The sequence below is a fragment of the Ambystoma mexicanum genome, chromosome 5p (genome assembly GCF_040938575.1).
Source record: "Ambystoma mexicanum isolate Mex_15411 chromosome 5p, UKY_AmexF1_1, whole genome shotgun sequence".
NCBI lineage: Eukaryota > Metazoa > Chordata > Amphibia > Caudata > Ambystomatidae > Ambystoma > Ambystoma mexicanum.
In genome coordinates, this window is record NC_090930.1 from 24,764,418 (window position 1) to 24,782,348 (window position 17,931).

The window sequence follows — 17,931 nt, forward strand, 5'->3', positions numbered from 1 at the left end:
TGACCTGGTGGACCACAAAATCCTTTGCAAACACCGGTCATCTGCGGCTAACTTCTCCCAAGAAGCCTCAGTCTGGATCAAATCCTTTCTCAGCAACAGGTCAATGAGAGTCTACACTCACTTGGCGGCGGTTGACCCGACACCTATTTGTGGAGTTCCGCAAGGCTCATGCGTCTTCCCGACCATGTACAACATATCTACTAAGCCACTTAGATCATGTGCACCAACTATGCAGATGACACTCTGATACTCATACCTCTCTGGTAACTGACACCGACCTCGCCCTAGTCAACAAAATGTACCTAATCATTCAGGCATGAATGGCAGTCCACAGCCTCTGCCTGAATGATGAAAAAATGGAAATCCTTATCCTAGGAGCCCAGACCAACCTCAAGAAGCTTGATCGGCAATACTCTACATTTAACAGATGGTATTGTCACAAGGCTGCCAAGGAAACCAAAACACTAGGATTTTACTTGGAATCTACACTAAACATGCACAAACAAGTCAATGTGACAGCCACTGCAATAGCGTATACCTGCAAGCTGATTCACGCTTGCAAACCATACCCATCTACTGAGAGTTGCATCATCTCTAAACTTGACTATTGCAACGCCAGCAAATACATCACGAGTAAACTCCAAACATTACAAAATAACGCTCTCAGAACAGCAGTAAGCATCCCAAGGAGAGAACATAGAGAGAAGCCATGAGAAAATACAATTGGCTTTCCATTAAAGACAGGATTCACTTCAAAATTGTCTGTTACACATAAATGCCTAACCAATGCTGCTCCACAGTACCTTAGAGAACTAAATCATCAGAAAAATGTCATCACAGCCAACAAGAGTGGCCACCTCCCACTGTATCATAGCTTCTAGATTTAACCTCAAGAAGGCAGGAGGCAACAGTTTCCCTGTGCAGGCCGCCCAACTTTGGAATGCGCTCCCCACACATCTGCGAATTGATCAGAAATTCCAAAGCTTTAGAGAAAAGACTAAACAATGGTTAGTCCTGAATGATATCCAACTCGCTTTTCTTCCCTCAGCTCTCCTCTACTGTTGCCATTCTATAATTTATGCTACTGTTATTGTCTTTGTTATTGCAGTGCTGCTTCAGGTGCCATTTATTCCTGTATGTATTCGTAACTTGTGAAGCTTTGTATAATGCGCCCAGATACCTCAGGGTACGGTGCGCTATATAAATAAATAAAACAAACAAGGTAGAACTTCATGCAAATATCACACATCAAGAAAGGTGAGCAAGCTCGTGGGTACACCACAGGAATTGATATATCATGTCTAGTTCTTCCCTGTCCGCACACGTGTAAAAATAAAGAAGAAAAATACAAAAGGGCACTTAAATGTTATAGGAGATGTTAATCACACTAAAGAGTTACCTTCCAGTCCTGGTCCACGTAGGAAAGCGTGTGCTTCCGCCAATGTTCAGCGAAGGTTTTCTTCTGCTGTCCCTCCAGGGGCTTGGAATAATCATACTCGTCTATCCTCACCTGAAGGAGAAACACAGTGTTACAATAGAAGTGTGCAGTCCATTTAGGACAACATGAACTCAGCCAATTAAAAGCAATTACCAATGGAATACCCACACAGAGACCCGCAATTCAATACACAGAGTAGCCAGTGAACACCTGTGAGGGCAGCAGCCTCCGTGCTGTGAGCTTCTTGCTAGGATGCAGGAGAGAATCGGGAGATGGTTACTGAAATCTTCGGGGATTTTAAGGGAGCAGTAACCAGTATCTCTGATGAAGATTTGGCAGCAAGTCTCCCTGAAATGGTTCACAATACCATAAAATATTACGCTACTAGGGCCTTAAATCGGGTTAAAACCAATTTATCAGTCACTGTAGGGAAAGAGTGCTGCAACAGACACTAAGGGATTCCTTTCATAGAGAACAGGAAACCCAATGTCTTTACGCATCCAAAGAGCAAATAACTCCTTTAAGAATTAGTGGCAAAAACCTACCCTACTCTGGCAGAGAAAGGGATTATATGCACTAGTCAAAGGAAAAGCAAGTATGCTTAGAGCAGAAAAAAAGTTATTTACCAACTGTAACGTTCTTTCGACTGGATGGTCCTCCCACGTATTCCTCTTCTTTGATATATGTTCCGCCAGCTGCTTCATAAAAGAATAATCTTGGCAGAGAATGCTGTGCATGATGTAGTGGCGTCAATGTCCCTTAAGGGCTGTCGTAGCGTGCCAACGTCATCAGTAGTATAAGCAGCTTGTGCCGTGCCTGTTGGCTTCAGTTTTTTTTTAAATTCCATTATTCGAGGAACTAGTCAGCATACTCCAGACTGCAAGCTCTCCGGAAAACATGAAGTGTAATTCACGTAAATTATACGGTGTGGTAGGCTGGGAGGGGCGATGAGGAATACGTGGGAGGAACACCAGTATAACCTACAAAAAGCTGGTCATTCTGGTGACATTTTGCCATTCTCGCAATGGTTAGTCTATGCGACCGCTCTTTCTCTTTGCCCAAATGAGGAGGGTAGAAAGTTGGAAGTGCTCCTTTTTGTGATAAATGAAAATCAGAAACTACTTTCGGCAAGAAAGATGGTTAAACTCAAGACTACTTTATCCTTATAAAAAGTAGTATAGCGAGGTTTGCAGATGTTAGTGCTACAAGCAGAGCAGTTTTCAGTTTTAATAGCCTCAACGGGCAGGAATGTAAAGGCTCAAAGGGTACACATGTTAGAAATTTCAACACGAGATTTAAATGCCAAGCAGGGACAAGAAAAGGTACTGGAGGTTACACATTTCTGAGTCCCTTCAGAAAATGGACAATTAACTATTTTAAAAAAACTATTTTAAAAAAAGAAACCTCTTCAGAGGAACGCTTAAAGATGGAAAACGCTGCCAGATATCTTTTTATCGTTCCAATCTGGAGCCCCAGATTGGCCAGATGCAGCAAAGAAAAGCACCATAGGAGTGCCGCATTAAAAAGAGTCCACGTCCTTATCCTTGCACCAGTTACTGAATTTATTCCGACAACACCACTACATGGATTTGATTGCTGCCTTTGGGCCGAAAGCAAAATCTCCATTACATCGTCCGGGATGTCCCAATCCTTATATCTCAGCCTCTCAGAAACCATGCGTGAAGGCTGAGTGTCTTGACCTCTGGATGGAGAACCCGACCTTCCTCTTACGAGAGAAGGTGCTCTCCTTTGTGGAACACGTACTGGAGGGCAGATGGACATGTCCAGAAAGTCCAGGTACCACGTCCTCCGGGCCCAATCTGGGGCAATTAGGATCATGGTTTTCCTGAACTTTCTCAACCTCCTGATTACGTGAGGAATCACGGGGACTGGAGGAAACACGTACAGGAGTATAAATTCCCAGTCCATTACGAACGAGTCCCCTAGAGCTCCTCTGAGAGGAAATTCCCTTGAGCAGTACTGATCGCACTTTCGATTGACTTCGGTCACCAACAGATCCACTTGAGGGGTTCCCCAAAAGGGTGAAGATCTCTTGAAGGACTTCCTGAGCTAGTTCCCACTCGTGGGAGACTGTTCTGCCTGCTCAGAGCGTCCACCGAGGGGTTTCTCTCTGCCGATAGAGAGATTACTTCTTGTCTTGCCCAGAACCAGAGCTGTATTGCCTCTCTGCACAGTGGTAGTGACCCTACGCCGCCTCTCTTGCTGAGGTAGTACATGGCCACTGTGTTGTCCGTCATTATCAGGACATTCTTTCCCCATACAGAGGGCAGAAAGGCCTTGAGCGCTAGTCCGAATGCCCTCAGCTCCAAAAGGTAGATATGTAGTTTTGACTCTGATGGAGACCAACGACCGTTGATTACCAGTCCGTTGATGTAGGTTCCCTAACCCGTGAGTGAGGCGTCCGTCACTACAATTATCTCCAGCCAATCGTTGTCAAAAAGATTGTCCCTTGAGAACGTTGTCTTCGCAAGTCCACCACATCAGGCCCTGAGCAACTCTGCTCAGAACTTGCAGAAGATCCGACACGTTCCCCGAATATTGGGACCACTGGGTCCTGAGGGCTCATTGAAGGGATCTCATTCTCAATCTGGCCTCAGAAAAATGCAGGATCCCATGAGGCTGAGCAACTTAATAAATAAATAAATAAAAAATAAAATAGAAGGCCGGAAGACGTTGGGCACTCTGGAATTTTGCTACCATCTGCTGAATGTGTTGAGCTCTCACTTCGGGGGGCGAGGCTTTCCCTGAGGAAGTGTCCAAGACTGCTACAATGAACTGGAGTCGTTGGAATGGTATCATATGGGACTTATTGTAATCGAGTGAGAAGCCCAGCCTGTGTAGGGAGTGGCAGGTGATGCAGAGATGTTCCATGGCGTGTTCGGGAGGTACGTGCCCAGGTCAGCCATTCATCCAGGTTGGGGTAGACGTGAAGCCCCCCCCCCCCGCCTCCTGCTGCTTGCTGCCACCACCGCCATCAGTCTGGTGAAAACCCTCAGGCGGAGGTCAGCCAGAATGGCAGAACTTGAACCTGATAGTGGTACTTTGTGTGCTTTAGATGGATTGGCAGGTGAAAGTAAGCATCCTGAAGGTCCAATGATACCAACCAGTCTTGAAGCTGGAGAGCCTGAAGGATCTGAGAAAGGGTAACCATCTTTAACTTGTCCTTCCTGAGGAACTTGTTCAAGTTTCTTAAGTCCAAGATGGGTCGTCCTCCGTCCTTTTTTGGGATGAGAAAGTAAGGGGGAGTACCAACCCTTGTTCCTCTCCGCTACCGGTACATGTTCTACTGCACCTTTCTCTAGCAGGGTTAAGATTTCCTGCAACAAGGAGCGGATCTGGAATTTTGACAGTTGTATCCGGAGGATGATCCTGAGGTTTCTTCTGAAAAGGAAGGCAGTAACCCTGGGCCACTGTTTCTAGTACCCAAGCATCTGAAGTAATGCCCCGCCATTTGTTCAGATGCTGAGATCCTGCCTCCCACCAGGGCCTTGTGGTTCAAAACCTCAGAGTGGTTTTGCGGCAGCTGCAGCAGCGGCTGAGGGGACAGATGCCGCTGCTGGGGCTGATCTAGCACCTTGTCCTCGCCCTGAGGACATTTCCTTTGTCCTCTTTGACTGGCCTGTCCTCTTCCCCTTCCAAATGAGGAATAAAAATGAAAAGGACAATCCCTCCAGGAAGATGAGCCTGCATTGGGGCGTTGCTGAGGTTGTCGTATGTACCGCCTAAGAGGTCTGCAGCTTCTCCAAACTTTCATTCGCCTTGCTGCTGAACAACCATAAGCCATCAAATGGCATATTGAGAAGTCTGGCTTGTACATCTGGTGCAAACCCTGACTTTCTCAGCCATGCAAATCTGCACAGCACTGTGCTAGATGCCATGGACCTACTGATGCTATCAGCAGTGTCCAGACATGATTGAAGGCATTCCCACATAGCTTCATTTCCATCTCTCAGAATCGCAAGGAACCCCACGCTCCTCGCCCTCGGAAATATATGTTCAGCTGTCCGGTGGCATAGACCTTGGCTTCAATAAATAAACACCGTCGAGGGAGTACTTGATGAAAGTCTGAGTGGGCTGTCGACCCCGTTGACCCGGTCGCCGTTGAGGAAGCCTTCAATATAGACTTTAATGGTGGTTGGGTATTGTTACGCTCATCTGGTCTCCACAGGGGCGCCGAACGAAGCTGGACTGCAGCGGTCTCCACCAGCGTGACTCGTAGTGAAGTGATGAATGACTGCACCTGCCCACTCAGTTTCGTCTTTCTGACACGAAGGAAGATTTGCCTAAAATGTTGAAATGATATGTTAACTAGCCGTAAGGAGGAGGACCGACTTTCACATCCCATGACCTCCTTTGTGCACCCTTCAACTATGTCTCACCTTAATGTTATAAATGGCGGGCTCTCCATCCTGCGACTGTATGCAGGGTTGTGTAGATATTCAAGGATCCAGTTAACTTCACTGATCCTGTAGATTTATTGCAGAGTTCAGACAACAATGACTCCGAGAGTAAGTCTTTATGCCACCATACTCGATAGTATAAATTGCTTTAGGGTTCAAGTTGCCAAAAGTCCACTCGTGTCTTTCTTTGCAGATTCCCCTTTGGGGTGCACCAGATAAAAAGTGACTCCTCTCCAGAAAATGGTGAGTAGAATGTCAAGGTAAGTTTCTATACATGCACGATGCGATAATGTCTACACATGCGATATTGTTCTTCTGTGCAACTAATCTGCTGTCCCTTTTCTATTCTGCAGGTGCGGTGTCTCCGGAGCGAAGATCGCGTGATGGTGATTCGTGGAACAGCAAGCAAATGCAGCTTCAGGTGAATATATATGCTGCGTGAGATTGGATGGCTTTAAAGAGGCACACCTCACCTGATGTTTGCTTTTATTCAGCAGGTGCGGCAGCTCCAGAGCGGCAGTCGCTTGCCTGTACTTCGTTGGATCGCAAGAACGAACAGCATTCAGGTGAGTATCACACTGCGCAATGCTCAATGTCTTTAAAGTGGTTCTTTACTCTGCGCGATTAACCTGGTGTTCCTTTTCTGGCAGATGCGGAGACTCCCGGACGATCGAGATGAAGAAGGGTCTTGTTCTATTATCTATTCTCTCTTCCCTTGCAGGCACGGACCACAATGACCAGGATGGGCGTGGCTGAAGACAGGACTGGAGCTTGCAGACACGGGGAGCGTTACGCTGCAGGAGTGCAGAATAACGCGAAGCGTGTTCTATTCCAAGGGTGTGGTTTAAATAGCCTAAAAAGTAGTCCCTCCAAACACACCCTTTCAAAGTAGCTCCAGGTAAAGTAGTCCCTCCAGTATGCCTCAGACTAGGCTGCACATGGTCCTTCACCTGCAGACTGTTTTGCTGGAGAGGGCAGTACGAGTCCAGGAAGCCCTCGGATAGTCCTTTGGGGCCTTAAAGGTCCCCATAGGTGCTAGTACCTGGGGCAGATTGGCCTGCTTCTCCCGTCTGGGGGCCAATACCGTGACAGGTATTCAGTGCCATTTTGTCGAGTATTGCCTCCGGTTTATGCACTAGTAGGCGTTTGAGGCATCGGAGAGGTTTCCCTCGATGACGCCCTTGAAGATTTATCGCCAGATTTTAATCTTTTTGTCTTCATCTCCCTCGGTCACGTTTAGTATGCGCAGGGGCATGGTCTTCACTAGATTTCTTTGAGGGGGTCTGGGCCAAATTCTCAAAGATTGTCATCATTGAGGCTCTGAAGGCCTCCCACTTTTTAGGGGAATCATATTTAGAAGGGCAGGTGATAACCTCCACTTCTGATTACGTCGAAGAAGAGGAAGAGGGAGATTGGTGTCGTCTTTTCTTCGATTTTCTTTTTTAAGAAGACTAAGAAGAATTCCTAGACCGACTCCTCGACCTTGATTTCTTCTATTTGTGACGTTTGTCACTCAGCCGAGTCTTTCTTTCTTCTCGAAGAAGACTTCGAGGATTCCTCCCCCACCGCCAGTTACCTCCACATTCCTTGAGGGCTTTGTTGGTCATTGCCCGAGAGGAACCGCACTCGTCCACTCGATGGTCCGGACCCAAACACCAGAGGCAATTACGATGGGGATCGGTAATCGACATTTTCTTCCCGCGTTGCTGACATTTTTTAAGCCAGTTTTAGGCTTGAAGGATTCGACGAAGAAAACATAGTTTGAAGAACAGAAGCGCTGTTTTCTTGATACAAAGCGAAAGCTATCGGAAAAAAGGAACTGAAACCAACGGGCGCAGCTTGAGGCATTTATACTACGGATGATGTCGACGGCTACCTCCGAGGGATATCGACGCCGCAACCTCGAGCATAGTGCCCTCGGGTGGAGAAAAGTTTTTCCGAAGCAGCAAAGCTGAAGATATTGAATATCGAAGATGAGGAATATGTGGGAGGACACAATCCATACGAAACAGCATTTTTATACAGAAAAAAGCAAATACACATCATAAAAACAGTATAAGCACAATTTTGTAAAGATAATCAAAAAGCAGAAAGAGACATTAAAGAAAAAAAAGAAAAGTGAAGAAGATTAAGATTAGACATATTCCCTTCCCACAGTCCATCGTCTGAGAGTAATGGTGGATACCGGTGTTATGCTCATCATACCTCACCTCCTATGGCATAGATCAATCATATTATCACCGAAAGGCCACCCTATTTATTATCAGACTTTGGCAATGAGACCTAAAGCTTGGAGCACTCGAATCATTTGGATTGTTATAGCGATTTCTCCCCCTCCAAAACATCTCAGAATGTAGAGTGTCTACTCTTTCTGCTGCGAGAAACCGACGTCTCCTCACCTCCTAGGTACCGCTGCAATTCAGTGGGATGTGTTTGAGAGACAAGGCAATATTTTCTTTGCTCCAAGTGCAACCTGTTCCACCCACAAGTATCACGGTACATAAGCACTTCCCCAGTCGGCACGAGGTTGAGCCGTATCCTCGGAAGTTCCTGTATCAACCTTGGATTAGGGAAGCGTTTTAGGTGTCTCCGAACGACTCCCATTTTTTTAATCAATTGAGAGAAAGGATTTCCTCAGGACTAAGGATCACATTAGATCAAGAATTTTCGTCACTAACAATTTTAATTTTGTCAGACGTCTCGAGGGGTTCTGTCCCAATGTAGATGCAATTTTGACATAAAGGGAATTCACTTGTAGAACTATAATCTATCTATATAATGAGATGATTTGCAAGTCCACGTGCAGTTTTAGTGAGGAGAGCCCCAGTTCGAATCCTAGACTGGCCATCGGGAGGGATAGAGGCAGACCCAGAGCTCTGCCCCACCCAGAGTCAACCCTCTACTCTTATCCATTTGATCTCACAGAGCAGAGGTTTTGTGTCAATCCCATAGTGAAGGGCTGGGAGTACCTTTAGAGTGTAGAATTTTAATAGCGGCTATAGGGTGAACTTGCAGTATGCTTTCAGAACTTGCCTCATCTGGCTCGCGCAACCCTGGACTTATCTAGATCCAGGTTCAGTTTGTTCAACGTCGGGCAGGCATATAATTTAAAGCCTAGATAGGTGACCTGGCTCACTATAGGTATCTCCTCCTCTCTTAAAGCCCATTTTAGGTGTCAGAACCGTTTCCCCGGCCTTTTGCAGATTATTATAGTAGATTTTTGGTGCGTTGATCTCAAATACATTTATCTCTGCATAGGTCCACAACGCTTTTAAGAGACGCTGCAAACCCACCGGAGAATAGTCTAGCAAGACTAGATTGGCATAAGCCAGCCATCTGATGGGAGTACCTCCTATCTTAGGGCTGCCCAGTGCCACGGGAGGCAGACTTCTATCTAGATCCGCCATATATAGGTTAAACAGAATAGGGGTCAGGAGGCAACCCTGCCTGACCTCTCGGCCCACCCCTACCAGGACCGACAGCTGGCCTGCTGCATTCATTCTAATCTTCAGGATTTGAACTTTAGGAAGAGAGCATGATCGTGAACTTGACGTTTAGAACATTGCTCAGTAGCGGATCCCTCTGAGAACTGACTTTTGCCCGCTTAATCTTTTCAAACATTATATATAAACAGCTATGGATACAGCTCCCTGATGCAGTGCCTCAGGCACATGGGTACACAATTATGCATTACCTTGTAGTCTTCTCTGGCATGAGCCCCGCGACTTTCCTTGCGTGCAGTAGCGCTGTTTATGGTCTGCAGAGCACAGAGCATCAGATTCTGCAGTTCCAAGGTCTCCACTAGATCTGTATTCCAAACAATACCTTGAAAAAGCATTCAAAATATTTATAATTAGACGTTTATTCCTGCCATCATGACAAAGTATTACAACACTGTTAAAATGCGATGCTCATTCAAAATTGTTCCAGACATGGGCTGAATGCAAGAAAAGAATAAATTATTTACCCCTGATGATGTTCTTTCGACTGGATGCTCCCCCCACCACCTTAGATATACCCTGATATTCTGCATGCAGCTCAGAAATGTTTCTCAGCAGAGGGTGCATTGCGTCGTCGTCAACCTCGTGTCCCTCGAGAGCCTCTGTCCTCCTGGAGTATGACTTTGACACTGGTATGTATGGCACGCACCGCACCCATCGCCTCAGTTCATGTTTTTCCTCTCACCAGCACAGCAGTCTCGAAGGTGAGAATACTTGAGCATTAATGGAGAGGAAGGTGTAAACCACAGAAACTCCTTCTTGAGAGAGGGGAAGGTTAGGAGGGTGATGAGGAATATGGGGGAGGAACACCCAGTCAAAGAACATAACCAGGGGTAAGTAATTTGTCCTTTGAATGTTTGTGTCATCCCACGTATTCCTCATCTTTGATATTCTCCCAAAGAAGAGTTTGATTTTTATTTAATTTTGGTTTATGCTGTGTAACTCAGCCTTTCCAAATGTGGATTCTCGGCCCGAAAGGGAATCTAAACAGTAATATTTTGCAAATGTATGCACAGAGGACAAGGTGGCAGCATTGCAGATGCCTTGTAGCAGTAGCCCTCTCTGGAGGGCTGAAGAAGTGGCTACACCTTTGGTCGAGTGGGCCCTTAGACCTTTGGGAACCTCTTTCCCGGCCAGGTTGTAACATTCGGATATACATAGTATGATCCACTAAAACAGCCTTTATTTAGTAACAGCTTGTCTCATTCTGTGGCCCGTAAAGCCAACAAATATTTGGTCGCCCACTCTGATCTTAGAAACTCTGTTGATATAAAAGCTCAGGTCTCTTCTAGGGTCAAGTCTGTGTAATCTCTCCTCCTCTTTAGATGGATGAGGAGGGCAGAAAGCTGTTAAGATAATCGTGTGTGTCAAATGAAATTCTGACGCTAGAAAAGAGTGGCAAACCTCAAAGCTACCATGTCCTTGTAAAAGGCCGTGAATGGTGGTTTTCAACACAAAGCCTGAAGCTCGCTCACTCTGAGCAAAGGAAATGACTGTCAAGAATACGGTTTTCAAAGACAACATTGTAAGTGGACAAGAATAGTTCGAATGGAGAACCCATCAGGAAGCAGAACGTTAGGTTCAGATCCCAGGCTGGAACAATAAAAGGAACCGGTGGGAAGATGTTGGTGAACCCTTTCAGAAATTGGATGACTATAGGAACCTTGAAGTAGGTACTTTGTTTTTGGAAAGCGCTTGAAAAAAGCCAGCGTAGCCAGATAGCCCTTGGCTGTAGCAACCCGCAGCCTCCGATGGGTTAAATGTAGTAGAAAAGACAAAACCCATGGTGTGTCACAAGTAAAAGGATCAATCCCTTTATCTCTACACCAGCTGCAAAATTTGTTCCAACGGAAGCGGTATACAGATTTTGTTGCTGGCCTTCTGGACGAAAGCAACACCTCCATGACATCTTGCGAAAGGTCCCCATTATTATACCTCAACCTTTCAGAAACCATGTGTGGAGATTGAGGGTCCTGATCTCTGAATGAAGAATGCAACCCCCTCTTGTGAGAGAAGGTCCTCTCTTTCTGGAAGATGAATTCAAGGGCAAAGAACAAGTTACTTTCTTACCTGTTAACGTTCTTTCGATGGGATGGTCCGACGACGTATTCCATATCTATGACAGTAATCACCACAGCTGTGCTGCTTTCGGAAAATCTTTTGGCATCTGCGTCCTGCGTCGATGAGCCGCCCTCGAAGACCTCCTCCGACGGCCAACGTCACCAGATGTTATAAGTAGTACGCACGACGCCCAGAGCCTCAGTTGTAGTGTTTTCCCCAGAACGTTTGGTACCAGTCTTCTGCCAGTCTGACACACAAAGCCTTGCGGAAACGTAAGCTGCAATCGCATAATAAATTCTGTAGCGGGGAAGGCAGGGAGGGAGCGATATGGAATACCTCGTCAGACCATCCCATCGGAAAGAACGTTACCAGGTAAGAGCGTAACTTGTTCTTCGAGGGGATTGGGTCCTCCGACGTATTCCATATCTATGACAGACTCCCAAAGCAGTACCAATGCAAGGAGGTGGGAAAAGAATTTAGAAAACAGAAATTTAGAATGCCCAATCAAATTGCGGAGTAAAGGACCGCCTTAGCAAAGGCCAGATCCTGCCCACGGATGGAATCGAGGGAGTAGCGATGTACAAAAGTATGTACCGAAGCCCAGGTGGCTGCATCACAGATGTTACGAATAGGAACACCCCTCTGTAGGGCAGTAGAGGTCCCTGGTAGAATGGACCCGCAAGCCGACCGGTGGGTCCTTACTCTCCAAGCGGTAACACTCCGAGATAGCCAAAATAATCCAGCGAGACAAAGTCTGTTTCGTCACAGTTTGTCCCAAACGCTTTTCAGCGTAACCAATGAAGAGTTGATCGTCCACTCTGACCTGGGACATGCGTGAAATATAAAAGCTTAACGCTCTCCTAGGATCAAGCCTATAGAGCCTCTCCTCTTCCTTACCAGGATGTGGAGGAGGATAAAACGCCGGAAGAACAATCTTCTGGCCTAAATGAAATTCCGTCACCACCTTCGGAAGAAAGGAAGGACGAACTCTAAGGACAACCCTGTCCTTATGAAACACAGTGAAGGTTGGCTTAACTGAAAGTGCCTGTAACTCACTCACTCACTCTCCGAGTCTCCGAGCGGAAGTGACCGCAACCAAAAATACAGTTTTAAGAGTCAACAGTCTCAAAGGGCATGAATGCAAAGGCTCAAACGGAGCACCCATCAGAAACTTGAGAACAAGGTTCAAATCCCAACCGGGCACCTGGAAAGGTGACGGAGGGAACACATTAGTGAACCCTCTCAGAAACTGAGAAATTAAAGGAATTTTAAAATAGGAACACTCTTCAGACGAGCGCTTAAATATGGACAGCGCCGACAGGTAACCTTTAACGGTACCCACTTGCAAGCCCCTGTGGGCCAAAGAAAGCAAAAAAGACAGAACCATGGGAATGTCACAAGCAAAAAGATCCACATTCTTAACCCTGCACCAGTCGCAGAACTTACACCAACGGCAACAGTACAGGGACTTTGTTGCTGGCCGTCTGGCCGAGAGCAACACTTCCATCACGTCATCAGGGAGGTCCCAATCCTTATACCTCAACCTTTCAGAAGCCAAGCGTGAAGGTTGAGGGATCTGACCTCTGGATGGAGCACCTGACCCCCCCCCTCCCTTGAGAGCAGATCGTCTCGGTAGGGAAGACGACGTGGAGGGCAGGTGGACAAGTCGAGAAGGTCCGGGTACCACATCCTCCGGGCCCACACCGGAACAATGAGGATCATCCGGGAACCAAACCTCCGTAACCTCCGCAGTCCGTGCGGGATGACGGGGACTGGAGGAAACGCGTACAGCAGTGGGAATGACCACTCCTCCACGAACGCGTCTCCTAAGGCTCCTTTTGGAGGAAATTCCCACGAGCAGAACCTCTAGCATTTCCGGTTGGCACTGGAGGCGAAGAGATCCACTTGAGGGGGTCCCCAAAAGGGCGAAGATCTCCAGGAGAATCTCCTGAGCCAACTCCCACTCGTGAGAGATCGTGCTCTGCCTGCTCAGAGCGTCCGCCGTCTAGTTTTCATCTCCGGCCAGATGAACTGCCGAGATCGAAACTTCCTGCTGGATTGCCCAGAACCAGAGCTGCATCGCCTCCCTGCACAGAGGAAGTGGACCCCCCCCTTTTTGTTGAGGTACTGCATGGCCACCATGTTGTCCGTCAGGATCAAGACATTCTTTCCTCGCACAGTCGGCAGAAAAGCCTTCAGGGCTAGCCTGACGGCCCTCAGCTCCAACAGATTGATATTGAGTCTGGACTCCGACGGAGACCAACGACCGCTGACTGTCAACTCGTTGGCATGAGCTCCCCATACCATGAGGGATGCGTCCATCACGATCGTCACCTCCGGCCAGGGTAGCCAAAATGGAGCCCCCCTCATCAGATTGCCTTCGTCGGCACACCACAGAAGGTCCTGGGCGACCGAGGACGGCACCTGAACAGGGTCCGACATCCTGCCAGAGGACTGAGGCCACTGGAGCTTGAATGTCCATTGCAAAGAACTCATCCACAACCTGGCCTCTGGCACCAGAAGAATGCAGGATGCCATGAGGCCGAGCAATCTCAAGAACTCGAACCCTGGGAGACTCTGGGCAAGCTGAAACTTGTGCACCATCTGCTGAATGTGATGAGCCCTCACCTGGGGAGGAAAACACTGCCCCAGGGACGTGTCGAGCACTGCTCCAATGTACTGGAGCCTCCGAGTTGGTGTCAAATGGGACTTCTTTAAGTTGAGGGAGAAGCCCAGCTTGTGGAGGGAGTGGCAGGTGACGGACAGATGATCCAGGATTTGCTCAGAAGAGCGTGCCCTGATCAACCAATCGTCCAGGTAGGGGTAGACGTGAAGCCCCCCTTTTCTGAGATGCGCTGCCACTACTACCATGAGCTTGGTGAAGACCCTTGGGGCGGAGGTCAATCCGAACGGCAGGACCCGAAACTGAAAGTGTGAGTCTCCAACCGCAAACCTGAGGTACTTCTTGTGCTTTGAATGGATCGGCACATTATAAAATGCGTCCTTGAGGTCGAGAGACACCAACCAGTCCTGAAGTTGAAGGGCCTGGAGGACTTGAGAGAGAGTAACCATTTTGAACTTGTCCTTCCTGAGGAGTTTGTTCAAACCGCGCAAATCCATGATGGGTCTCAATCCCCCGTCTTTCTTGGAAATCAAAAAATAAGGGGAATACCATCCCTTGTTCCTCTCCGCTACAGGCACCAGTTCTATGGCGCCTTTCTCCAGCAGGGATTGAATTTCCTGCGCAAGGAGCGGATCCGGACTCTTCAAAGAGAGATTCCCCGGTGGATTGTCGTGAGGCCTCTGCCGGAAAGGAAGACAGTAGCCGTGGGCTATGATCTCCAGAACCCACACATCTGAAGTAATAGCATGCCACTCTACAAGATGCTGCGCCAGCCTTCCCCCAACCGGCGAACCATGGGACATGGCCTCATGACTGAGCTGAAGCGGCTGCGGCGTTGCCGGAGGGCAAAGAGGCAACTGCCCGAGTGGCCTTGGCACCTCGGGTACCCTGTTTTCCACCTCTGGCACTCCTACGGTGGCCCCTTTGACTGGCAGCTCCTCTCGCTTTACCAAAGGATGAGTAATAACGAAAGGAACCTCCCCTCCATTGCTGTCCCCTAGGACGAAAAGGCAGAGGTTGTCGAACAGCAGCGCCCAACAACTTTGCTGCAACCTCTCAAGGCTCACGTCAGCCTTGCTGCCAAAAAGATGTTCCCCGTCAAAGGGCATGTTGAGGAGCCGGGCCTGCACATCAGGAGCAAACCCCGACTTCTGCAACCACGCAAACCTGCGTATCACTGTGCTTGCCGCCATGGACCGGCTGACACAATCTGCCATGTCCAAACCGGACTGAACGGCCTCACACATGGCATCCTTGCCATCCTGAACCATGGCAAGGAAACCATCCCGTTCGTCCCCTTCAAGAATATGTTCAGCCGCTAAGGAAACAGTTCCACAGAGTGTGCGTGAAACGTGACCAGGCATATATGGAGTTGGCCGCCTGAAGCGCCATACCCCCAGCAGAAAACACTTTCTTCGCCCATCCGTCAAAAACGCTTGTTGTCCCTATCAGGAGGGATGGTAGGATACGACGCCTGCTTTGCCGGGGCCATAGCCGCCTGCACCACCAAACTCTCCGGAGTGGGGTGCTTGGACATGTAGCAGGGGTCGCTACTGGCTGGGCGGTATTTTCACGGCAAAGACTTGCCCACTGCCGGGAGACACTCAGGAGCAGTTCAAGCCACCGCCACCCTCCTCTGTAGAGCCATATGGAATGGCAGTACCAGGTCAGTTGGTGGACCCAGGTCGAGGATATCCGTAAGGTCATCCTGAAGAAACTCCCCTGGGGGAGCAGACCATCCCAAGTACTCGGTGACCCTAGACATAAGGCGCCTGTACGAGGAGTCGGCATGAGTGCCAGGCTCAGGCCTACAAAACTCCACCTCCGGAGAGGTGTCCAGCCCACTGGCATTGTGCAGGGACTGCCGCAGGTCCTCAAATTGGCTATGGCCCGAGAGAATCTCGTCTGCCACCGTATCAGGCACCATGCCATCATCAGAGCCCTCATCCACCTCTGAAATAAACTCAAGATGGCGGTAAGAAGGCACAGGATGTGAACCAAAGCCATGCTCGACCTTGGCCAGAGCTTTTCTAGGGGGTTCCACCGAGCCCCGGGGTACCCCTGTCGACACAGCCCCGAAAGGCGTTGAGTGAATCGGCGTCGACACTGAACGCGGTGCCGACAGCATCGATGGCGTCGACACAGGCCTCGAGGCCGGAGCCCCGAGCGTGTCCCTCAACAGCCTGGGCGCCGACGACTTCTTCAGAGGCGGGGCCTCGAAAGAGTCTGTCGAAGACCTTGACGCCACCAACGTCGACGTCTTCCTCGAAGACACCACAGATTCACACGGTCTCGAGCGCGTTGAGGACCGGGACCTGGACCGGGCATGACGAGAACGATTCCCCTTGTCCGAGCGGGACCTCTCCCGCGAATCGTGCCGACCACCCAAGCCCGAAGGCGTGCGAGCGGTGTCTCTCGACCGATCACGACCGACCCCACTCGGAGGCGCGGACGGACCGGTGCCCTGCGATTCGAGAATCGCTAGCATTTTCTTCCCGAAGGAAGCCCATTCCTCCGGCGTCGCATGCTTGGTGGGATAAGCGACCCGCCGATGGGCGGAGTCCTTGGATGAGGACGGGGAAGGCGACCGATGACGGCGCTTCTGGGAGTGCCTCGAAGAGGCAGAGGAGTGGCAAGACCGACTCCGGGACCGAGACTCACTGGACTTCTGACGACGATGCAGAGAGTCGCCCCTCGAATCGTCCGTCGAAAACCCTGCAGACCTCGACTTCCGTGGCTTGGATACCTTACCTACCGACAACTTCTTCTTGCGCTCCCGCAAGGCATTGGACGTGAGCGACTGGCAGTCGACACAGTCATCCGTGTCATGGGCCTCCCCGAGGCACCAGAGGCATGCGTTGTGCGAGTCCGTCACCGACATCTTGGACCCACAGTCCCTGCACATCTTAAAGCCCGGACGCGGGGTGGAAGACGAGGTAGACATCCTTCACGAAAAAGAAACTTCACAAAACGAACAGGTTCGAAGAACCGAGAAACAGAAACTCCAAAGAGTCGAGGCGCGCCGAGATTCCCGAAGCGAACACGTTAGCGGAAAAAACAGAACCCGAGGTTACGGACATCGTGCGTCCTACTTATAACATCTGGTGACGTTGGCCGTCGGAGGAGGTCCTCGAGGGCGGCGTATCGACGCAGGACGCAGACGCCGAAAGATTTTCCGAAGCAGCACAGCTGTGGGGATTACTGTCATAGATATGGAATACGTCGGAGGACCCAATCCCCTCGAATGGACATTTCCAGAAGTTCCGGGTATCACTTCCTCCTGGCCCAGTCCGGGGCAATCAAGACCCTGTATTTCCGAAATTTTCTTAGCCTCCTGAGAACATGAGTACTGATAGGGATCGGCGGAAACGCGTACAGAAGTGGCAATTCTCAGTCCACTACGAATGCGTCCCCTTGAGCAAAACTGTTTGCATTTACGGTTGACACTGGTCGAGAACAGATTCACTTGTGGGGTCCCCCAAAGGGTGAAGATCTCTTGAAGGACTTCCTGAGCTAACGGTCACTCGTCGGAGACTGTGCTGTGCCTGCTCAGAGCATCCGCCGCCATGTTTTCTTCTCCGGCCAGATGAACTGCCGACTAAGAGATTCTTTCTTGCAGTGCCTAAAATCAGAGCTGCAAAAAAAGTTGGATTTTTTATTTAATTTTGGTTTATGCTGTGTAACTCAGCCTTTCCAAAATGTGGATTCTGGGCCCAAAAGGGAATCTAAACAGTAATATTTCACAAATGTATGCACAGAGGACAAGGTAGCAGCATTGCAGATGTCTTGTAGCAGTACCCCTCTCTGGAGGGCTGAAGAAGTGGCTACACCTTTGGCCGAGTGGGCCCTTAGACCTTCGGGAACCTCTTTCCCGGCCAGGTTGCAAAA

At 49.0% G+C, this 17,931-nt stretch overlaps 1 protein-coding gene across 1 annotated transcript in view; it reads right to left on the bottom strand.

The window, feature by feature from the left end:
* The window catches only part of SDHA (succinate dehydrogenase complex flavoprotein subunit A), a 473,685-nt gene that overhangs the window by 32,098 nt on the left and 423,656 nt on the right, over positions 1 to 17,931 (bottom strand). The window contains exons 13-14 of the mRNA XM_069612357.1: positions 9,554 to 9,684; positions 1,400 to 1,510 (exon numbers count right to left, since the gene is read on the bottom strand). Coding sequence (XP_069468458.1) covers positions 1,400 to 1,510; positions 9,554 to 9,684 — 242 coding nt within the window. The remainder of the gene's footprint in view (positions 1 to 1,399; positions 1,511 to 9,553; positions 9,685 to 17,931) is intronic.